Source organism: Peromyscus eremicus, chromosome 5, assembly GCF_949786415.1.
Source record: "Peromyscus eremicus chromosome 5, PerEre_H2_v1, whole genome shotgun sequence".
NCBI lineage: Eukaryota > Metazoa > Chordata > Mammalia > Rodentia > Cricetidae > Peromyscus > Peromyscus eremicus.
This window is the reverse complement of record NC_081420.1, coordinates 35,157,168-35,177,214: the sequence shown is the minus strand read 5'-3', so window position 1 is coordinate 35,177,214 and position 20,047 is coordinate 35,157,168. Positions and strand designations below refer to the sequence as shown.

The 20,047-nt window shown below is 37.1% G+C and overlaps 1 protein-coding gene across 1 annotated transcript in view; it reads right to left on the bottom strand.

The window, feature by feature from the left end:
- LOC131910842 (prolactin-2B1-like) overlaps nucleotides 1–13,889 on the bottom strand; it is an 81,934-nt gene extending 68,045 nt beyond the window's left edge. Inside the window, exon 1 of the mRNA XM_059262723.1 lies at nucleotides 13,728–13,889. Coding sequence (XP_059118706.1) covers nucleotides 13,728–13,889 — 162 coding nt within the window. The remainder of the gene's footprint in view (nucleotides 1–13,727) is intronic.
- Nucleotides 13,890–20,047: the final 6,158 nt, after the last annotated feature.

Genomic DNA, 20,047 nt, shown 5'->3' with positions numbered 1-20,047 from the left:
TTCTAGCATGACAATTAGGGTGTTTGGCCATCCCATCACCAGAGTAGATCAGTTCGGACTGTCTCTCGACCATTGCCAGCAGTCTGTTGTGGGGGTATCTTTGTGGATTTCTGTGGGCCTCTCTAGCACTTTGTTTCTTCCTATTCTCATGTGGTCTTCATTTACCATGGTCTCCTATTCCTTGTTCTCCCTCTCTGTTGTTGATCCAGCTGGGATCTCCCACTCACCCAAGCTCTCTTTCCCTCGACCCTCGCCCTTCACTACTCCCACTCATGTCCAGGCTGTTCATGTAGATCTCATTCCATTTCTCTGTCATTGGGCGATCCCTGTGTCTTTCTTGGGGTCCTGTTTTCCAGGTAGCCTGCCTGGTGATGTGAGTAGCAGTCCAGTCATCCTTGTTCCACATCTAGTATCCTGTTATGAGTGAGTACATACCATGTTTGTCTTTCTGAGTATGGGATACCTCACTCAGGATGATTTTTTCTAGATCCATCCATTTGTCTGCAAACCTCATGATGTCATTGTTTTTCTCTGCTGAGTAGTATTCCGTTGTGTATATGTACCACATTTTGTTTATCCATTCTTCAGTTGAAGGGCATCTAGGTTGTTTCCATGTTTTGGCTATTACAAACAATGCTGATATGAACATAGCTGAACAAGTGGTTGAGCATTCCTTGGGTATATGCCCAAGAATGGTATAGCTGGATCTTGGGGGAGATGGATTCCCAATTTTCTAAGAAATCGCCATATTGATTTCCAAAGTGGTTGTACAAGCTTGCATTCCCACCAGCAGTGGAGGAGAGTTCCCCTAGCTCCACATCCTCTCCAGCATAAGGTGTCTTCAGTGTTTTTGATCTTAGCCATTCTGACAGGCATAAGGTTGTATCTCAGAGTTGTTTTGATTTGCATTTCCCTGATGATTAGGGATGTTGAGCAATTCCTTAAATGTCTTTCAGCCATTTGAGTTTCCTCTGTTGAGAATTCTCTGTTTAGTTCTATAGCCCATTTCTTAATTGGACTGTTGGGCATTTTGATGTCTAATTTCTTGAGTTCCTTATATATTCTGGATATCAGTCCTCTGTCAGATGTGGGATTGGTGAAGATCTTTTCCCATTCTGTAGGCTGTCGCTTTGCTTTGTTGACCATATCCTTTGCCCTACAAAAGCTTCTCAGTTTCAAGAGGTCCCATTGATTGATTGTTTCTCTCAGTGTCTGTGCTACTGGTGTTCTATTTAGAAAGTGGTCTCCTATGCCAATGCGTTCAAGACTACTTCCTACTTTCTCTTCTAGCAGGTTCAGAGTAGCTGGATTTATGTTGAGGTCCTTGATCCACTTGGACTTAAGTTTTGTGCACGGTGATAGATATGGATCTATTTGCAGCCTTCTACATGTTGATATCCAGTTTTGCCAGCACCATTTGTTGAAGATGCTTTCTTTTTTCCATTGTGCACTTTTGGCTTCTTTGTCAAAAATTATTTGTTCATAGGTGTGCGGATTAATGTCAGGGTCTTCAGTTCGATTCCATTGGTCCACATGTCGGTTTTTATGCCAGTACCAAGCTGTTTTTATTACTGTAGCTCTATAGTACAGCTTGAAGTCAGGGATCGTGATGCCTCCAGAGGTTGTTTTATTGTACAGGATTCTTTTGGCTATCCTGGGTTTTTTGTTTTTCCATATGAAGTTGAGTATTATTCTTTCCAGGTCTGTGAAGAATTGTGTTGGTATTTTGATGGGGATTGCATTGAATCTGTAGATTGCTTTTGGTAAGATTGCCATTTTTACTATGTTAGTTCTGCCTATCCATGAGCATGGGAGATCTTTCCATTTTCTGACATCTTCTTCAATTTCTTTTTTCAGGGACTTAAAGTTCTTGTCATATAGGTCCTTCACTTGCTTGGTTAGTGTTACCCCAAGGTATTTTATGTCATTTGTGGCTATAGTAAAGGGTGATGTATCTCTGATTTCCTTCTCCGCTTTTTTGTCCATTGTATATAGGAGGGCTACTGATTTTTTTGAGTTGATCTTGTATCCTGCTATGTTGCTGAAGGTGTTTATAAGTTGTATCAGTTCCTTGGTGGAATCTTTGGGGTTGCTCAAGTATACTATCATGTCATCTGCAAATAGGGAAAGCTTGACTTCTTCCTTTCCAATTTGTATCCTCTTAATCTCCTTGTGTTGTCTTATTGCTCTGGCTAGAACTTCAAGTACTATATTGAATAAGTATGGGGAGAGCAGACAGCCTTGCCTCATTCCTGATTTTAGTGGAATTGCTTTGAGTTTCTCTCCATTTAATTTGATGTTGGCTGTTGGCTTGCTGTAAATTGCCTTTATTATGTTTAGGTATGTTCCCTATATTTCTGATCGCTCCAAGACCTTTATCATGAAGGGGTGTTGGATTTTGTCAAATGCCTTTTCAGCATCTAGTGAGATGATCATGTGGCTTTTTTCTTTGAGTTTGTTTATACGGTGTATCACATTGACAGACTTTCGTATGTTGAGCCATCCTTGCATCCCTGGAATGAATCCTACTTGATCATGGTGGATAATTGTTTTGATGTGTTCTTGGAGTCTGTTTGCCAGTATTTTATTGAGTATTTTTGCATCAATGTTCATGAGGGAGATCGGTCTGTAGTTCTCTTTCTTTGTTGTATCCTTGTTTGGTTTGGGAATCAGGGTAATTGTAGCCTCATAGAAGGAGTTTGGTAATGTTCCTTCTGTTTCTATTGTATGGAACAATTTAGAGAGTATTGGTATTAACTCTTCTTTGAAGACCTGGTAGAATTCTGCACTGAAACCATCTGGTCCTGGGCTTTTTTTGGTTGGGAGACTTTTAATGACTGTTTCTATTTCGTTAGGGGTTATTGGACTATTTAAGTAGTTTATCTGGTCTTGATTTAATTTAGGTATGTGGTAACTATCCAGAAAATTATCCATTTCTTTTAGGTTTTCCAGTTTTGTGGAATAGAGGTTTTTGAAGTATGACCTGATGATTCTCTGGATTTCCTCAATGTCTGTTGTTATGTCCCCCTTTTCATTTCTGATTTTGTTGATTTGGATGCTCTCTCTCTGTCTTTTGGTTAGTTTGGATAAGGGCTTGTCTATCTTGTTGATTTTCTCAAAGAACCAACTCTTTGTTTCATTAATTTTTTGTATTGTTCTCTTTGTTTCTATTTTATTGATTTCAGCTCTCACTTTGATAATTTCCTGGCATCTATTTTTCCTGGGAGACTTTGCTTCTTCCTGTTCTAGAACTTTCAGGTGTGCTGTTAAGTCACTAGTGTGAGATTTCTCCAGCTTATTTATGTGGGCGTTTAGTGCTATGAATTTCCCTCTTAGTACTGCTTTCATAGTGTCCCATAGGTTTGGATTTCGTTGATTTTCGTTGATCTCTAGGAAGTCTTTAATTTCTTTCTTTATTTCTTCCTTAACCCATTGGTGATTCAGTTGGGTATTGTTCAGTTTCCATGAGATTGTAGGTTTTCTGTAGTTTTTGTTGTTGTTGAAATCCAACTTTAGACCATGGTGGTCTGATAGAACACAGGAGGTTATTCCAATTGTTTTGTATCTGTTTAGATTTGTTTTGTGACCAAGTATGTGATCGATTTTAGAGAAAGTTCCATGGGGTGCTGAGAAGAAGGTATATTCTTTTTTGTTAGGATGGAATGTTCTGTACATGTCGATTAAGTCCATTTGAGTCATGACATCAATTAAGTCCTTTATTTCTCTGTTAAGTTTCGATTTGGGAGATCTGTCCAGTGGTGAAAGTGGGGTGTTGAGGTCTCCCACTATTAATGTGTTGGGTTTTATATGTGATTTAAGCTTTAATAATGTTTCTTTTACATATGTGGGTGCCCTTGTGTTTGGGGCATAAATGTTCAGAATTGAGACTTCATCTTGGTGGATCTTTCCTGTGATGAGTATGTAATGCCCTTCTTGATCTCTTTTGATTGATTTTAGTTTGAAGTCTATTTTGCTGGATATCAGGATGGCTACACCTGCTTGTTTCTTAAGACCGTTTGATTGGAAAGTCTTTCCCCAGCCTTTTATTTTTAGGTAGTGTCTATCTTTGAATTTGAGATGTGTTTCTTGTATGCAGCAGAAAGATGGGTCCTGCTTTCGTATCCATTCTGTAAGCCTATGTCTTTTTATAGGTGAATTAAGTCCATTGATATTGAGGGATATTAATGTCCAGTGATTGTTCATTCCTGTTATTTTTTGGTGGTGATGTGTGTGTACTTTTCTTCGTTGGGGTTTACTGCTGTGGCTTTATCTATTGCCTGTGTTTTTGAGGGTGTATCTGACTTCCTTAGGTTGGAATTTTCCTTCTAGTGCTTTCTGTAGGGCTGGGTTTGTGGATAAATATTGTTTAAATCTGGCTTTGTCATGGAATGTCTTGTTCACTCCATCTATGATGATTGAAAGTTTTGCTGGATATATTAGTCTAGGCTGACATCCATGGTCTTTTAGTGTCTGCATTACATCTGTCCAGGACCTTCTGGCTTTCAAAGTCTCCATTGAGAAATCGGGTGTTATTCTGATAGGTTTGCCTTTATTTGTCACTTGGCCTTTTTCCTTTGCTGTTCTTAAGATTCTTTCTTTATTCTGTACATTTAGTTGTTTAATTATTATGTGGTGAGGGGACTTTTTTGGGGGGTCTAGTCTGTTTGGTGTTCTATAGGCTTCTTGTATCTTCATAGGCATTTCCTTCTTTAAGTTGGGAAAGTTTTCTTCTATGATCTTGTTGAATATATTTCCTGTGCCCTTGAGCTCCCATCTTGCCCCGGACTTCCCTTCTGAAGCACAGGTGAGTGCCCTAGCTTGCCCCCGACCCCATCCCTGGGCACCAGCTGCTCCAGGGAAGACCTGTCCAACTTGGCCCCAGGTTCTGGCCACCGGGCAGGTTCCCTTCTAGCCCCACCAGGAAAGATCCCCTTCTCCAAGACCCCTGGCAGACCCTGCAGTCTCCACGCCCTGCCCCCACCCCCATCCGCCTGAGCCCCAAGCCTCTTCCTGAGACTTAGAGGCCGGCCCCCAGCTCCCAGCTCCCATCTTGCCCCGGACTTCCCTTCTGAAGCACAGGTGAGTCCCCTAACTTGCCCCCAACCCCATCCCTGGGCACCAGCCACTCCGGGGAAGACCTGCCCAACTTGGCCCCAGGTTCTGGTCACAGGGCAGGTTCCCTTCTAGCCCCACCGGGAAGGATCCCCTTCTCCAAGACCCCTGGCAGACCCTGCAGTCTCCACGCCCTGCCCCCACCCCCATCCGCCTGAGCCCCAAGCCTCTTCCTGAGACTTAGAGGCTGGCCCCCAGCTCCCATCTGGAGGAGAGAGAGAGAGAGAGAGAGAGAGAGAGAGAGAGAGAGAGAGGAGAGCACCCATCCTCCCCCGACTTCCCCTCTGAACAAGAGCTCCCATCCTGCCCCAGACTTCCAATTTGGACAAGAGAGCTCCCATCTGGACAAGAGAGAGAGACTTCCTGAATCTGTCAGCTCTGTCTGAACCAAGTGTGCGGATAAGGCCAAGAACGAACCACAAGGAGATGGGCAGGTGTCAAGGCAGAAAGACATACAACAAAATGAATAGCAATACACCATCACCAGGCCCTAGCCCTCCTCCAACACCTAGACCTGAACATCAGAAATTTGAAGAAGCAGAAGAAAATAGCCTTATGAATGTCATCATGAAGAAGCTAGAGGCTCGTGTAGAGGAAAAGACAAAAAAATGTGAAGAACGCTGTAAACAACTAGAGGAAAGGGCAAACAAATTAGAAGAAATCAAAAAAGTCCTGGAAGAGAACAATAAAATACTGAAAGAAAATCAAGAAAAATCAATGAAACAAATGAAGGAAACAGTCCAGGACCTGAAAAGGGAAATAGAAAAAATGAAGAAGACACAAACAGAGGGAATGCTGGAAATAGAAAATCTGAGAAAACGATTGGGAACTTCAGATGCAAGTATAATCAACAGAATGCAAGAGATGGAAGAGAGAATCTCTAGCGTTGAAGATACAATAGAAGAAATAGATTCATCAGTCAAAGAATACACTAAAGTCAACAAAGTCATGAACCAAAATGTCCAAGAAATTTGGGACACCATGAAAAGACCAAACCTACAAATAATAGGGGTAGAAGAAGGAGAAGAATACCAACTCAAGGGCACAGAAAATATATTCAACAAGATCATAGAAGAAAACTTTCCCAACTTAAAGAAGGAAATGCCTATGAAGATACAAGAAGCCTATAGAACACCAAACAGACTAGACCCCCAAAAAAAGTCCCCTCGCCACATAATAATTAAACAATTAAACGTACAGAATAAAGAAAGAATATTAAGAGCAGCAAAGGAAAAAGGCCAAGTGACATATAAAGGCAAACCTATCAGAATAACACCCGATTTCTCAATGGAAACTGTATTTCTTTATTATCCTAAATAGGTTGTAATAATAACTTTCAAGGACTAGAAATTTACATTGCATTGTTAAATGAGCTCCATAGGTACAATATCTTAAACAAGAGTAAAAACATATGTACAGTAGATTCTAACAAAAATAACCTTAAATTTGTATCAATATATAAATATCCACACCAATGTAAAATATTCAAGACTAGTGGTTGTTCAAAAGTGGACTCAGCAATCTACCCTTTTATCTCATCATTTCTATATTATATCACCCCTTTTACCTTTTAGAAAGAGATCCTTGGATCTAATATCCTTTGTTCAGTTTTTTCCTGACCATGAACAATAACAATTTGTAACCAAAACCCCAAACATTGACAAATATCTGTAACTCACAAAATGACCAAAACGTACCTACCCCATCTCTTAGGCATGTGAGCGTTGTGTTCTGGATACTGCTTCCTGTTGTCTGGGGGCACTGACATCTTTTAAGGGACGCTGAGAAAATTAAGATAATGGTCAAGTCCTGAGAGATCTAGCTATTGTCTTCTCTCATTGTGACTGGAAAAAATGTAAGGCTTATCTGAAGTCTGGCTGGAGTAGTCTGTGAGGCTGGACTACCTGGGCCACCTGTTTTCATTGGTGTCTGGTCCCTTCTCTCTAAAAACACAAAAACTTTCAAAGGTAACAACATATCTGCATTAACACAGTATAGACTGTGCATTGTACATGATCTAGTCAAAGATGATATTTTTGCTTTAAGTTTGAGCAGGTGAAATATATGTCACCTGTCTTATAGTTATTTTAGGTTTATTTCTCTACGTCTGTAATCAGGATTTTCAGGGCATCATCCCTGGTCAAATCTAATCTCTGTCAACCTTGAATAAATCCATGGCCTTCCATTTCCTGTGGAAACAAAACCATAATTTGTTCCGCAATGGAACATATTTTTTGACTTATATTTTGGAGTTAAGACATTTTTAATATATATGGATTGGTTTAGTTTAGCAGTTTTTGCAATTCAATGTCTCTCAGCAGCTATCGTTTGCTCATCAGCAATCAAAAAATTTAAAGTCAATACAATACTATACAGGATCCAGACTCCATGTGTATTTTCCATTTTACATGACTTATCCTTTCATAATATTTTATTTTCTCTTTAAAGACTTTATCTTATTACTATAAACTATTTTTTCTATGAATGACTGTCGATACCCACTTTCTTTTCATTTTTGTGCCTATGCACAGTTTCTAAACACACTGTAACCTGTTTAGAGGGTTTTTTCCTGTCTGGATCTGCTTTACTGTGTATCTGTAACCTTTTCTTCCACATGAGCAAAATCTTAAACCACTATGCAGCGTAGTTCATGGTGTGCTGGTAGCTTAGGCCTGAAGGCAGTGACTGAGAGATGTGTCTCTGTACTGTGGCTTCAGGAGAGACTGTAGGAGTAGGAAGCTGCTTTGGGCTCTGTTTTTGTGTGTTTGGAACCTTTTTGAAAGCTTTCTTGGGTCTTATGTGGAATTATGTACCCCCACATTGGACACCATTTGCAAACAGATTTTTCTTCATGACTGTCGACGCCCCAATAATGACATGGAGACTTACTATTAATTTTGAAAGCTTGGCTGATGGCTTAGGCTTGTTCATAATTAGCTTTCATAACTTAACCTAACCCATTTCAATTCATCTATGTGTTGTCACAAGATTCATGGCTTTTACCTCACCTCCTGCATGTCTGTTCCTTCTGTGTTGCTGGTGACTCCAACTTTCTTCCCAGAATTCTCTCTTCCCCAATAATCCTGCCTAACTATTAGCTATTCAGCTTTTTATTGAACCAGTCAGAGTAACACATCTTCACAGTGTACAAAAAGGTTACTCCACAACAGTTCCAGACTTTATTTTGTGATATAAAAATTTATGTGTATAAATGTTTGTATATATATATATATATATATATATATATATATATATATATATATATTCATATGTATGAATATGTTTTTGTTAATTTTCATCTGAGAAATTTTAATAACCTCAGAGTAAGTTAAATAGGCAAATCCCTTTATTCTTCATTTCATAAAATCTATGTCTCTCATTAATTATGTTTTCTACCAGTGTTACCTACAGAGCTTTAACACCAGAAACTGTAAATATCATGGTATCATTCAGCTTATTCCAGATTAGCCAAGACTGTAAGACAAATATCTACTATCATTGTCTAATTTAGGCTTCAAGATTAATTTTTTAAATCCATTGTTTTATTATTGACAAATAAACATTTACAATTACTAGTGACTACATAACCATATATTAGAATGTGAATACACTAGAATAACTTATGGCCTGCCACTATTACTTATAATTTCAACCATGTCTGGCATCAATAAACATGAAAAATCCTTGTTTCAGAGAACTGTGAAGAAAAGTTATATGTGAAAATCATCTACTGAATATTTGAGTTAAATTTCTTATGTATTCACTCCACATCTGCTGCAATGCTGTTTCAAAACAGTTATACTATACAAGTCATACACAAAAAGGCTAACATTAAGAACTCTATTTAGTTGTAAAGATTTTATCTATAAACACTGGACTTTCAGGGATAAGAATGATTTAAAAGTATTGAGAAAAAAGAACTGAGATGAGGATCTTTACAGAGCAGTAAATACTCTTGGCCACTTATTGAAAGATGTATCAACAAAGAGCATAGATGGTGTAGAGAGATAATGAAGGTACTTAAGCAGAATGATTTCTTACTGCTTCACATTAATGAACAACTCTTTGGGGGTCAGTGGAGAAGCATTGCTAATATAAACTCAAGGTGTAATACCTTCAAATGTAGCATAGCTTCCTGCATTTAAAACTATTGCCGAAAGCATGCTTCCAAAACAGAAGTAATGTTTTGAAGTCAAATAATCAAGTAAGATAACTCACGTACAAGTCTAAGGAAACATAGCAAAAATAATTATCTTTCTCCTTTCTAAAGTTGTGACAGTTTGAACTCATTGATGCTTGTGTTCTCAACAACTTAATTTTTTTTTTAATTTCTGCAACATCCATCTCTGAGCTTTATTTTTCCTTCTGAAAACTTCTCTGACAGTTGAATGTTTTAAACATCCATTATTTTTAAGCAATTAGATAACATTATTCTATCTCCTTTCTCTTGTGTGTGACAGTGTGGTTAAGTGAGCATTCACATGTGTGTGCAAGTATATATACTTATATATATGGCAGAGAAGAATCTCAGGTGTTATTAGTTAAATACTAAACCACATTTGTGTTTCATGTTTTTAGGATGAAGCCTCTCACTGACCTGAAACTTGATAAATAGATCAGACTGGCTGGTAAGCCAGGCTCTAGGACCCATCTGCCTCTGCTGATCCAGCACAAAAATTTTGATCCCGAACCACATCTGGCTCCCACTGTCCCATTTCTCCCATTACTCAAGTAAGACATAGAATGCTAAGTATTTACTACTACTTGACATAAAGAAAAGCATTTCCATTTTTGTGAACCCATGTAAACAGTCTACTACCCTTGTAAATATTCTTCCTAAATGGCAAAATTTTCTAAGCCTGGTATTGTGCTACTTGAACAAATACAAATGTTTGTTAACACAAGAGACATGAGACAGGATTCTAATGAAAGGATTCCATGTAATAACCTTGAAGAATCAAGGGGTTGGTCAGATTGATTCAGAAGAGCATGGCTGAGAGCTTACTTACAGAGGCATGGTAGACTCAATGACAGCTGCATCTCAGAGAAATTCCACCACAGTATGTGGGCCACTGGAGAAGGCTGCAGCATTGAAGTCCTGATCTCTGTTTGCTTTTTCCCTCCTATATATTCTGGAAGATTGCCCCAAGGACACTCACAGTTTAAACACGAAGGAAATAAACATCAACACCCTAGGTATTTTATCAATGGCTCTCCTGCTTTAAGTAATGTCAACAGCATCATAACTATTACCACATACCAGTGTATCAGTACATCCCTGCTATTTTCACAACATGAATCGGATCCACATTATTACAAAGCCAAGTGGACTTCATGAGTTATGAAGAACATATTACACCAGATGTAAATTGCTATTTTTTATCAAATAACTCCTTCCTCCAACTCTTGAATTTTTCTGTAACTTTCAGTGTTTTTTTTCCCTCTTAGAGCTGTTAAGATATGTATATGACCTTTCCCTGAATACTGGGTTACCATAACACAATATTATTCAATTATTCTCAGTTTACATGGCCAATACTTTTTGTTAGTAACACACTGACTACTGTAAAGTATCTCTCCACAAATTAGGCATAAACTAAAGCTTTTAAAAGTCAATATGACAAGAATATCATACAAGGAAAGAAGAATAATTTCTTAGTGTATTATGAACCCTTACAATGTACATGTTTTTGCCTGTCTTAGCATACAAAGCATGAGTTTCCTCCTATAGGTTGGCCTTTAACCAAATCAGGAAGCTATTGCTTGCTGCCGAAACTGTTGTACTGGAATTATGTTGGTGGATATGTCTTGTCATGCTTGCTTCTAGCATTAGTATGTAGTGAGCCCTCCCACGTGTCCCTAGTCTCTATGAAGCTCTGAAACCAGTCAGCACAGTCAAGCTTCAAGGTCAATCCCAGTCTGATTTTTCCATGTAGTGGAAGCAGAGAATGAAATGCCTTTAGCACTTGAGTCCATGTAATTTACTCTGCCATGTATCTAGCGGTAACCTCAACAGCCTGAATGCGATGAGTCTTACAGACCTTACTCCCTATTCACTTCAGGCACTGACATTTTATTAAATAACCTTATACCTGTCACCAATGCCTTTTCCCATATATGTGTACAACTGCTTACCAATTATTTAACCATTGGCTTCATCTGTTAATGCATCAGTTTTCTTGTGATTCATTACCAAATAAATACAACATTTAGAGGTCAGCTTTACTTGTAGATTTGAAAAGTGTCACACAGTCCCTGAAGGCCTAGTACTTCCTACTTCATGAAAGTCAAAATGGCATCTGGATTTTATATCTATGTGCATGCTAAATAAAATCCGCTTAGGTGTTTAGTAGAGGTAGAGCTGATCCCATTCTTATATCTTTTTATTCCTTTAAAAAGAAAACTTAGGTGTCATTTCATAATCTATCTTAGTTAGCAATTATTCTTCAAGAGCTTGCTGTGACCTCACTAACACCCCTAGGTGCAGTTAGTTTATGCCGTAGACAGTTCTCTGCTTCTGGCTCCTTATTGTCCTTCTGTATGGGGACTTCTTAACTGAAGTAAGTATTTTCTGGTAGGGTCTGGGATTCTGGGACAACAAAGATTGTCTAACATTTCTTATCCTCAGGTAAAAGTGTCCAATGGCATATGTAGCAGATGTCCTGTTGAACACCCTTGTACAATATTTATATGTTCAGGACAGAATTATCCACAATGTACTCTTTGAGGAGAGTATCATTGTCCACACTTAGGACAAGTTAAATTTTGTTCATCTTCACTTCTTTGTACTTATCCTTCCATGAATGCCTGTAGTCCAGAAGATTTTGATTCAAGAATGTACCTCTGATTAGATTACGCTTACGACATTTTTAGGTGTTTTCTCTGTCTTTCCTTTTAAAAATATCATTAGAATACATACTGTATATTAAGTCATTTTTAGATAATTCAAATTGTAGACTTCCAATTTCCATAAATGTAATGCTTCCACACTTCGTTTTATGTAATATAAGCATTTGTATCTATATGTGTATATACATACACATGTATGTATATGTATATGTGCTTATTAATTTTCAGATAAGGAAGTTTTATGATCTAAAATTAAATGAAACAGTCAAATTCCTTTGTTCCCCATTTCATAAATTCATGGCTGTCATTGATCCTCTTTCCTTGCCGGTGTACCCTGTAGAACATTGGTATCATCATATGTTAATATTGTAGTGTCACTCAGTCTACCCCAGAATGGCAAAGACTGTATTACACACATTGTTTACCTTAGGCTTCAGCACTGGATGTTTTAAAAGTTGACTCTAGTAGGCAAACTCACAACACCAAAGAAACAAAAGCTGTTTTCCTTCCTTTTAGAGTTGTAGCAATGTGAACATGTTGACTCTTATGCTCCCAGTAAATTACCATTTCTTTATCTCAGCAACATTAGCCTTTGAACTATATTTTTCCTTCAGAGTCCACTGGCATTTGACAATTTTTAAAAACAGCATCCATGGTTCCTAAGCCATTAGGCATCATTATATGTATCCTCTCTCTTATGTGTTTTTTGGTGGGCAAGTGGTAAAGAGAATTATTTCATTTTGTTTTGTTTCAATACTAAATATATCAGTGGCTTCAAACTTGGTAAATAGATATGCCAGGCTGGTTAGTCAAAATCAAAGATCCACCTCTCTATTTCCATTATCAATGAGATTATAAACCTTTGCCACCATAGCATCCTTCCACTTTGCTCTTCCTTCTATTATTTCAAGTAGAGTCTGGTGGTAAGAGCATGAGTCATCTGACCATATTGTGACTGTAATGAGAAAGTGTTAAATGAACCCATGAGAGTCTGTTGAAGGGTATCAATGGATTTATTAAGCTATAAAATGGGGAGAAATACACTCACATATATAGAACAAAGTAAACAGCCATTGATGTCCTCCTCCATTCTGCCCAGAGGTGAATGCAGAACCAGCTGTCCAGTTTCCAACCACCTTCAGAGAGACCAAACACATGCCCCCCTCCTAAGTTTTAATCAGTCATGTACACAGAGAAAACCATGCCTCTATTGGGCCAGATACCCTAAGATTATTGGCAGAGCTAATTCACACACCATTTCTCCTTTTTGTCTAAACAGGAAGGTTCTAAAGCTAATACAAACTTATCTACAATATGAACAATTATCAAGTATCGTCTAAAAGAAAGAAAAGGTAATAACAAAAATAAAAATGGAACTAAAACCAACAAGAACATGAAGCAAGAAACATATACTAAATGTCCAAACCAAAGGTAATTGGCAAGTTACAAAGATTACTCCAATAGCTGTCCTATGCTGAAGAAGTTAAATTTTGCACTTGAAATGCTCTTAGCTAAAAATATGAGAGGATTGTACCTACCTAATCTTCAACCCCATCAAAGACTTGGAAAGAAAATAATATTATCTGAGTATGTGGGAAGTGCAAACAAACAACTTCTGAACCATGTAAGGTATGACAGAAAGAGCTGGCTGCCTGGACAGACACCCAATGTTTCTCTGCACTGTTGAGGCAACCATTACTGGCCACAGGCATAGAATATCTAACAGACCATTTTCAGAAACAGGAAATTTTTAAAGACTGTCCTACCCTGTCTTTCAATGTACAGCAGCCACTTTTTTCTTTGTCCTGTTCGTCCAGGTTGGACAGGGTTCTTACTGTCTGCAATTGACGCAAGGGCAGTTCTTTGACCAACAGGCCACTTTTGCCAAGAAGAAGACCAACTCCATATGGAGTGTCTTCGATGTCCATCATTCTTTAGTGGAGGGGAGTACAGGGAGGGTCAGGAATAGATGGGTGTTGTCAGGAGCAATCATGTCTCACATCAACAGAATTATAAGTTAATAAAACATTTAAATGCCATATTCTTTAGGTCTATGAAGTATTTGAAGATTACCTATCCATCTGACATATATCTATGAAACATAACTAGAATATCTAGAAAACCTAACTAGTATATCTACAAAACCTAACTAACATGGCTATATGTATGACAAGCATGGGTGACTATTAACCTATAATTCTTGCCAACCTAAATAGCTTAAAGGCTAAGGCTTCGTATTATAAAAAAAAAAAAATAAAACATCTGTAGACAGATATACAGTATAAGAACAATGACCTGGAATTTATGACAATATACAAAAATATCTTAATCAGAGGTAGAAATATATAGTACAATATGACATCAATACCTTCATTTGTATTAATATACAAAGCATTCTAAACAAAAGTACAACATACATACAGTATGACAAACATAATTTTATGTTTGTATTAATATACAAAAATATTTTAAACAGGAGTAGTAACATGTACAATATGACAAATATAGTTTTGTATTTGTATCAATATACAAATTCTCTTAAACAAGAATAGAAATTTTTTTTACATTTGTATCAATATACAAAAATCCATATCAATATAAACTATATAAAGCTGATAGTTGCTAAATTAGTTTACAAGTAGATGTAATAATCTACTTTATTATCCTATTCTATCTATTCCCCTTTTTTGTTTTCCAAAAATGATTCCTGAGGATAAACAGAGATTCCTGAGTCTAAATTGAGATTACTAAGTCTAAACTTTATTGTTACACCCCCAACCCTATTACAACTTATAACCAACCCCTTACAGATGACAATTATCCATAAGCCAGAGGAAGCAAAAACCTGTTGGAAAAGGGGGCGTTGTTATCTTGGAATTGATTCCTGCTGTCTAGGGGGTGACAGTATCTCTGTGGGATCCTGTAAAAAAAAAAAACTAAAACAATGGCTAAGTCTCATTAGGCTATCTGTAGTATTTGTAGCCAGTCTCAGAGTAATGGGTAAAGCTTATCTGAAGTTTTGGCTAGAGATGTAAGATAACAGAGGTGTAAGATGGGGGACCCTCTCAGTCAGTCACCTTAGAATAGTATTGAGATAGTCTTGAGCAGTTTGTAGCCCAAAGCCGATCTTGAGTGGTTTTATCAGCTCAATGGCATCGTTATGAACCAGGTAGAATCGTTGTTGTGGGGCCACATCTTACTTATGGAGACTTCAGAGATCACTGTTAGGAAAATTTACTGTTCATTTGGGAAAGCTTAAACATTATTGATATCAAAATGGAAAGTTTAAATTTTAGGATAGCACTATATCTAAAGAAAGTTTCCAAAGAGTCAAGAATAAGTGTTAGGAGAAACAGGAATTTGACAACAGCCTCTAGATTTTTGGTTTTTTTCTGTCCCATATCAGGTGGTTCTTCTGATTCCTATTCCTGTAATTGTATAAATAGTGAAGTTAATTCTATTTTATCAGGAATAAATTCAGCAGTTTCAATATATAAAACAATTCTTTCTGTATATTGAGAGTCAGTAACTATATTGAGAGGTTCTGTAAAGTCCATTAGTACCATAAGGATGACATACAATTCTGACTTGTGTACAGAATCATAAGGGCTTTGAGCCACTTACTTAAATTGTCTAATTTATATACTGCCTTTCCTGATTTATTTGCATCAGTATAGAATATAGGGATTCCAGAGATTGGTGTTCTCCATACAATGTGTGGAAGGACCCAACTGATTCTTTTTATTAATTTAATTCTCTTGATTTTGGGATAAATGTTTTAATCTCTCCCAAAAAGTTACTGCAAACTCTTTACCAGTATTCATTATCTTTCCATAAAGAGGAAATTTTTTCATTAGTTAAAGGTACTACAATTTCTGCTGGGTCCATTTCTGTCAGTTGATAAAGTCTTAATTTTTCTTTTAAAATCAAAACAGAAATCTTTTCCATGTATGTCTTTTATTTCTTATTCTGTTTATGTGGTAGAAATATCCATTCTAATATAATATCTTCCCTGTGCATCAAAATCCCTGTAGGGGATTGCCTAGAGGGTAATATAACCAGAATTCAGTTAAACTTTGGATCCACATGATCCACATGTGCATTCTGTAATTTCTTTTCCATCAAAGCCAATTCTCTTTCAGCTTCAACTGATAATTATCTTGGATTGTTTAAGTCCTTGTTCCCATCTAGGGTACTGAACAAATTACTCAGTTCATCAGGACTTATCCCAATTGTGGGCCGTAAATTGGAAATGTCTCCTAGCAATCTTTGTCATTATAAGTTGATCTCTACTGATTTATACTTTGTGGGCTCTAAATTTTTGTAGACCTATTTTATATCATAAGTAATTAATAGTATCTCCTCTGTATTTTTCAGAAGCAATTTGTAATCCCCAGCAAGGAAAATGTACACAAATTATTTCCAACTATTTTTGCACAAAATATTGGCACAGAATGGGGCTATTTAATATTCCCTATGGGAGAATCTACCGTTATTATCTCTTAACAGGCTGAGAATTATTTTAAGCAGATACCCTGAAGGCAAAATTTTCCCCATCCTTTTCTTGTGGAGGTATAGAGAAGAAACGGTCTTTTAAATCAATAACTATAATAGACCATTCTTTAGGTAACAGAGAAGGCAGAGGAAGTCCAGGCTGTAGAGAGCCCACCAGCTGAATAACTTTAGTTGTGGCTCTCATATCCATCAGCATTCTCCATTTTCCACAATTTTTTAAAATAACAAATACAGGAGAATTCCAAGGGATGGCAGATTCTTCAATATGTCAAGCATTTAGCTGCTCCTGAACTAGCTGTTCTAAGTCCTGTAGTTTCTCTGATGCCATAGGCCACTGCCCAACCCAGACATTGTCAGTTAACCATTTTAGGGGTAGGACTGTTGGTACCTCTGAGAGCTCAACAGCTGTTGTTCCCTGTTTTTGTACAGCCTGAACTGTCAATGACTGTTTTTTATAGTGTCTTATAATTTATACCCAGAAATATGAATTGGTTTATGGTCCATTTCTGAGATTGGAGGAAAATTAATCTGGGTATTCCATTGCTGTAACCACAACAAAAAAGCAAAGAAAGTTGAAGACTGGTCTTTCTTCTTCTTTTTTTTAATCTTTATATTTGAGATTTATTATACAATGACATTGTTTCTCCTTTGCCTTTCCTCCCTCCAAACCCTTCCGCATATCCTTCCTCTCTCTCTTTCAAATTCATGCCTCCTTTTCAGTTAATTGTTACCATATGCATATGTATTTGTACTCCTAAATATAACATGCTCAGACTCTATAATGTTACTTGTCTGTAGGTTTTCAGGGTTGACCATTTGGTATTGGATAACTAATTGGTGTGCACTTTCCTGGAGAAGATTATTTTGCCCACTCTTAGCATTCTTTAGTTGCCTGTAATTCTTTGTGTAGTGAGTGTGGAGGCTCACAGTCTTTCATGTCATTCATTTGTTATTAGTCTTATGTGGAGTAATATCATAAAAGGTATACATTGTAGAAATGTAATAGTCAAGCATAGTCTATAGTTTCTCCAAGTAAAACTAAATATGCATTATTTAACTAGCTACTTTACCCAATGTTAAATCAAGTTTATAATATTTTGTTTTCCTCTGGGAGTCTACCACTTGTCCTCCTAGTAAGATCTGTATACTTTAATTTCTCTGTTCTTCCATGAGAAAGCAATATATGTTGGGACTCAGAAGGTTGTCATAATAATGAATTCCAATAAAATTTATGCCAATATTTCAGTGGCAAGAAAATATCTTTTCTATGGGAATTCTTCTGTGTAAAAAATGTCAGTTCTCAATGTTGTACTTATCTGTGATTTTTAGATTATTTAAAAACATTATAATGAAGATACAATTAAGATATCCTGGCCTTGGTATATATGCTTCGTTCAGTCTACATAAAACCCAACCTCTTGCCTCTAGATGAGCAGTCTATTTATAAGAACACACAAGAGTCAAAGAGTGGTATAGCATTGTCTTTAATAACAGAATAGATAGGATAATTGTAGAGATGTCAGAGCAGTTAAGAACACTGGATAGATACTCTTCCAGGAGACCTCAGTTTGGTTCCTAGAATGTAAATCGTAGTTTATAACCATCTGTAACTCAAGTTCTAGGGAATCTGATACCCTCTTCTAGCTTCTGCAGTCACCAGGCAATACATGGTACACATACATACATTCAGATAGAGCATTCATAAGCATGAGTTAAAATAAAAATAAATTTTAACAAAAGAAAGATAATTGATGGCAAACTCAATAGAGTATGACTTCTCACATTGTGTTCACTACTAAGATCATATATGAAACCCATCTCTGATGAAAATGCTGCTGTGAGGAAAAAGAAAGATTTGAAAGTATTCTACTGACCCACTGGGTTCCCACAATTTGGCCCTGAGACATTGCATCCAGGACAAACGTGTGAGCTATTCATACATTCATAGCTATTCCAGCATACATGCAGCCTGTGGGCCCCAGCTTTGTAATGTTTAATGAATAAAATTATTTTTGCATTTTCTATGCACATGTGAATAAAGTTAACAATATGTGTGTAATTCAGTTCAAAGTGTCCTGGGCAACAGTGAGTATATCCACAGGTGTAGACATTGGTAAAACAGGTTCTCTTCATAGAAAATTCATGGATCTGCTATAATATTACTTAGCCTTTAAATTTCATTATAGTTAATCTACTATATAATGTGATATTTTTAATTTCTGCCTTCTCTCCCCTCTCTCTTTCCCAGCTTTTCTTTTCATATAACTCACCACCCAAATGTGTGCTAATATAGTTTTGGTATTATCCACTGGAGTGTTGACCAACTACAAGTAGCCCTATGCCCTCACCTTTCTGAAGGCATTATCCATCAGTATCTCCTAAATTATGGGGTGGAGCCAATGTCACTTCCCCACTCCATGTTTAACTGCTTACTGTCTTGCAGTAAGCCCTTCTTATACAAGAAAGCACAGCTTGGGTCTGATCACGTCCAAAAGACACTGCTTTACTCTGGTACTCCCCAGCCTTTGCCTCTTAACAGTTTGTTCTGCCATCCTCTTTCAAAGTGGTCTTTGAAACTTGGGTTTTCATAATACAGATATTTCATTAGTAGCTAAGCAATTTTTTAATACTTCTTCTCTGGACTTCTATTACTTAAGAATTTTTTTGTTAATTGCTGTGCACTTAACTCTCTAACAAGGCTTAAGAGCTTCAGCTAGTCTATGAATACAGAGATCAAAATTTAGAAGGAAATTTGAGATTGAACAGTTTCTTAGACAAGGGGTAGGAGCTGTACTTACCTGTGACTGTATGGATAAGTTTTAGAATGTAGTTAGAAATTATTCTGGTCTATTAAATTGTAGGGTTTAGATGAGTGCAGGAAGCATGGGGACAAGCATAGGCATTCACCAGGCTAGGTCAGATAAAAGGGTGTACCAGCCTGACTGGACCTAGAGAAAGGACAATGGCATGAGATGACAGAAGAAGGTCTGATGGGCCAAAAGGACTACTCTTGAACACAGGACATGAATCTTAGCCCAAACCTGGAGCTTGGGAAGGCATGGACATGGCTCCTAAGACTAGATTGGACCACTGAGTGTGGTACTATTTGGTCCTCTTTGAGTGCAGTTGACTTAGGGATAAGAAAAAAGATATAACAAAGCTGAACCAGAGTGCAGGCGGTCCTGGCCTTGCAGAACCTGTTAGGTAGCTATGGTATGTGGCAACAGGGTGGGTTCTGGCAAACTGAATGACTTTCTTGAGGTATCCCAATATCCCCATTACTTAATAATGTGGAAATACTTATAATTGTGAATTTATTCTCTGATTCTAATAACTATATCAACATTAATATTAATTTACTGTGATTCTAAAGTAAGTTGTGAATTATTCCAATTTCCAATCAAACCTCTTAAAGCATTTAATATACTTAGTACTAAATAAATAAAAGATAACAAATTTTCTTTTTAAACTTTGACGTATATACAGTTTATTTTTCTTTTAAAAAACACACATTACACTCAAGTATACCTTCAAAGTGTATAAAATTAAGACTATTTAAAAGGATGCAGCA